This window comes from Manduca sexta, chromosome 11, assembly GCF_014839805.1.
Source record: "Manduca sexta isolate Smith_Timp_Sample1 chromosome 11, JHU_Msex_v1.0, whole genome shotgun sequence".
Classification (NCBI taxonomy): Eukaryota; Metazoa; Arthropoda; class Insecta; order Lepidoptera; family Sphingidae; genus Manduca; species Manduca sexta.
The window spans coordinates 12,966,633-12,971,640 of record NC_051125.1 but is presented as its reverse complement, the minus strand read 5'-3'; the positions used below and the strand labels follow the sequence as shown (position 1 = coordinate 12,971,640).

Below are 5,008 nucleotides of genomic sequence, written 5' to 3'. Positions count from 1 at the left end.
CTTGTCGCTATTGATCTTTTCACCTTTCGTGCATTAAATTATGTTAGGCGTTAAAGTCTATTTTCATGTTACGATGTTTAGCAAACTTCTCTTTCAATTAAATACAGAATGAATATACAATGTAGCTATGTTAACATTTTGTCAGTAACATTGAAACAAGAGTGGTATAAAAATATGGACTTCGATAATATTAATGGATCTAAACTTTAAATTAGGTATTAAATTTTCTATTCAAATGAGCATAAATACAAAATACTAGACTCTGTCAGCACATACAGATTTCGTCTACTAAAACGTGGTACAAATTACGTATAATAAATTATCATTGAAATAAAACTATTTTTCGGATTTTATCGCAGTTTTTTAAATATTATTTTTCTCCCAAAGTTTCGAAAACTTTACAGCCTTCATGGTCACGGAGGGGACGTAGGTGTTGTTCGTCAACGACCGTGATAAAATCCAAGAAATAGTTTTATTTCAATATCTAAAATTCGCATTAACATAAGAAATCATGACATTTATTGGCAGCAATTCGATTCAAGGATGTAAAACGCAACTCCTATCAAGGAGCGCGTTTTCCAAAAATAGTAAATGCACTATTCTCACCCGATACAGTGTCGGCGTCAGCACTTACCAGCGCAAATAAAAATTGAAAAATCTGAGCCCCGCAAATCCCGGAGGGTCCCCGCGCTCACGTTTCACACGCACCGCGCCCTGTCTCCCTTTATAAAAGGGCTTCTGTTGTTAACATTATTTATTTAATCATTTATTTATTACGGCTTTACAAAATCTCCCGTTTTATACATAACTTTGTCTAGTTATTTACATTCTATCTATTGCATACTTTATGTCTGTACATATACGGACTCGGGTATACAATGCCTGAAAAAGTGGGTCGCAGTAAGTGTTTACATCAACAAACATTTATCTGGGAAAGAAATTTTATTCACTGCACCAATTCTATTCGTCCACATCGTGAATCAATTCAGTGGACTCATTTGCGTCTGCAGTAAGTTTTGCTTTGCGTCCCGAACGTACGAGTTCTGAGCAAGCGAAATCAAAACTAATGGCTCTGACAACACGAACTATATTAGACAGCGTTACATGTCTTACTTACTGGCCTGTTTATGTTACACCTTATATCTTGCCACACTACATTCTTATTCTTGTCCGGTGTTATATGGCCTATAAATATAAATATATTCGTATTTCGTGCTATTTACCCTCTCGCAACGTTGCGGCATATTACGTATATATTATAACTTATTTAATATTATTATCAGCAAGTTATAAACTTATTATTAGCTTACTACGCCTTAACCAAAACAAATAATAGCAATTAGATATTGAAGCTGCTTATTTGTTAAACAATTATTAGAATAGGAGAGTAATTCCAGTGACTAACGCGTACAAATATAAACAAACAAACTCTGTAGCTTTAAATAATAGTGTAAATTGCTAGAAAAATAAGTACTATTCTAAGATTTTAATCTAATGCCTTTATTAAGTCAATTACACACTTAAATTGTAGCAACGCCATAAAATATCACACAAGCATTTCTCCGTTATCTATGACATAAATACTGCCCGTAATGCTGCGGGCCCGATCGCTAGAAAGATAAAGAATCAGGTCAGCAACATCCTCGCTCTGCGCCACCTTGCCCAGTGGATATATGTCTTTCCTCCCTTCATGTATTTGTGATGCTTGATCTTTACTAAATCCTGCTGCTTCCACGAACGGAGTCTTCGTTCCACCTGGATTCACGGAATTCACACGGACTCCTTTGCGGCTTAGTTCCAAAGCAGAGCATTTTGTGAACATATCAAGAGCAGCTTTTGAAATGCAGTAAGGTAAAAATTCAATGTCCTTTATGGGTCGCAACGCAGCAACACTGGAAACGTTGACCACGTTACCTTTAGTTTTAATAAGGTGCGGAGTGAAGAGACTGGTGAGTAGGTAAGCCGGTCGCATGTTGGTAGCCATCGCTTTATCATATAATTCTATACCGTCAGTAATACCTCCGCGGTATCCAACGCCTGCATTATTTACCAAAACATCAATTTTTCCGAAAGTTTCTATGGTTTTAGCGACTATCTTATTCACGTGATCATCAATAGTTAAATCCGCAGGAACGATCAGGGGCTTCTTTTATTGGCAGCTTCGCAGTCTTGTGCTACATTTCTAAGTGCGGCTTCATTTCTTCCGACGAGAACGAGAGTGGCGGATTGCTTAGCGTACATTAACGCAGCCGCAGCACCGATGCCCGAACTAGCACCGGTTATCACAACTACTTTATCACAGAAGTCCATCGTGTTTAACGTCGCGTTCTAAACTAACAGGTTTTGTTATATCCAAGCAATTAAGTAGTTTGACCTCCGGAATTGCGGTAGTGGAACGTGATAGTAACAATGAGTGTTATTTTTTATCGGGCATGCTAGATAATTAGTTTTTAATTGTCACTTACGCTACATTATTTACGATATTTTAGAATGATAACCCCAATAAGAAAGTAAACAACAACAATACGATATGTTTGTTGTCCCTCACGATATTCTAATTTCAAAATATAAAACTCTAGAAGATGTTTTGAAAAGTTTATTAGATATAATGCATAAACCATTCATCTAAATAAAATTTGGCACACATTTTATTCCGGAAAGTGCAAAGTCGGCTTTTATTCAGGAAGAAGCCTATCAAGGCGAAGCCGCAAACAAGTACGTGCGTCTACTAATCATCTTCGAGACAAGTTAAAAAACTCGCAATTTAATATATAAACAAAACGATGCGGTTTAGGGGGCCGTACTCGCAAAATTAAAATCTTAGTGATAAAGGGTGTTGCGAAAAAAATTTCACGCGAGAGAACAAAGTTTTTTTTGTAAAATATTCGTATAATGACAGAGGCCGTCCCTTCCGTGACGTGTGCAGCTCGCCGCGTACCACGAATACTTCCGTACGTAGCCTGTCATTTCATTATTGTCTGTCACCCTGGGGGAAACGCGTTACTAGAATTCGCAATATATGGTTTTCCGTGCGTAGCTCTATGATATTTAATTTCTGATGTTGTTTATCAGTTTTGAGTAATGCATTTAATGCATAGATTATGGCGATTAGCTAATGATTTCAACGATTTCATTCCTGAGTTTTTTTTAAAAAAGTTAATCTAATTTTAAAATTCTATTTATTCATTCACTTTTATTAATAATAAATATAAAACATGTGTTAGTTTTCCATTTGTTATTTGATTTATTCTGTTCACTTTATCAAATGATATGTTTACAAAAGTAGAACCTATTGTCTTCCGAACAACCTATATATTCTTACAGGAAAATTATTGGTAAAAATGAAAGCCGCATTGTACACTTTCTTTAATAAATTATCTTTATTTATGTGAATGAATTCGTGGATTGATATAATTTGGCATTATCTGTGATGACATACATAGATTACTATCAACTAATACAAACAATAACCATCATGTTGTAAACTGCAATACGTATATTTATTTTAAAGGGCAATCAGCATTATTCATGCAAGATTCGGTTAATCCATTCATTCTGACTTGCTCGTATCGGGCCAAACTGCGTAATGTCGATTTCGAGGCATGCCATTTGCATGAATGAGAAACTCGAATGCGACGGCATATGCAATATTCACGTTTATCTGTGAAGTTTTAAGGGCTAGTTTACCTTACATTGATTGCTCTTACTGTAACTAAGTTTAGCCGCAGGTTTCGTGCGGTATATTTAAGGATTGTCCAGATCCGTAATGTGTGCTAACATGCCGAATTCGTATTCGAAATGAAAATGTAGTAGCAACGGAATGAATGCTGGTTAACACAATATTGCTTTTGTGAGTGCTAATAGATATACCGCAATGGAAAACGAATGTAATAAATAAACGTTATCCAATATGACTACGAATTTTGACATTTAGGTTTGGTTGATCATTTTGAAATTCTGGGATAGATATTAAATAAAAAGTAATAAAATATATTATGAAATATATCAGTTATATTATTTTTAAAGCTAATTATGAAAGTACAATAGCCATAATATTCGACTACCGAACAAGTATATTCTTGTATTATCATACAATATAATTAATGCAGCACAATCGCACAGTACAAACTTACTTAATTTTGAATCCTCATTAACCAATGGATTTTCGAGCTGCAAATTAATGCTCATTCACAATTTTACCTTAAGGCTAACTTATTTACAATAAATTAAAATGCTGGTGGTGGTGTATATTTTATATTCGCCCGGATGAACACAAGGTGTTAAATCTGTCATAAAGGCCACGTATGTGTTTCGCGTTCCGGGATCAGCATACATGTGTATCTCGTTCCACCAGGCCAGCATAATTATGTCAACTGCCGAGGGGTAATCAACTCTCGTCAGTCGAAATTCTATTGGACCCCACTCTACTTACCATCACGTGCACTAGGGGCACTTTGCCGTGCACCAAAATAAATCCTTATTCTTTTAAAACCTTCTAAAAAACCTCTACTTCCGATCTTAAAATATTTTGATATATTTATATTATTAAAGTATGTTCACATTGTGGCATTTAGAGCCAAAATCGATCATGCGCCATATTACTTGGTCGACTTGGTAAGACTATTGGTCAATCAATTAGTGAATCCGTCGGCGTAAGGAATGGGACTTCAGACATAGTTATAATGACCTTACGGTAGATACTCGAGTGGATGACCAAACAAGCTTCTTGACCCTTAATGTCTGAAGTTATTGCCGTGTAAAGATATGAAATTCAATTTAAAGCCATATACATATTACAATAACCGGCAAAGAACTTGAACGTATTACTGCGTGATGAGAGATATTTTTTAAGCAAGTGTAGGTGCCCTTATATTCAAAACACTCACCACGCGGTTTATCAAGTTGTTTGGCGACTATTATTTTAATTTAAATACTGTAGTAACTATCTGTTATTCTTTTACAATTAACTTCTGGAGAATTTTTAGAAAAAATACAGAGTAAGATTGAA

General features: G+C 35.3%; 1 protein-coding gene across 1 annotated transcript; it reads right to left on the bottom strand.

The window, feature by feature from the left end:
• Nucleotides 1-1,479: 1,479 nt before the first annotated feature.
• LOC115443546 (uncharacterized oxidoreductase SERP2049) lies at nucleotides 1,480-2,320 on the bottom strand. The gene is given in 2 exon segments (XM_030168999.2): nucleotides 1,480-2,151; nucleotides 2,154-2,320. Coding segments are annotated over 2 exon segments (762 nt in total). The 5' UTR covers nucleotides 2,311-2,320; the 3' UTR covers nucleotides 1,480-1,546.
• Between the last annotated feature and the right edge of the window lie 2,688 nt (nucleotides 2,321-5,008).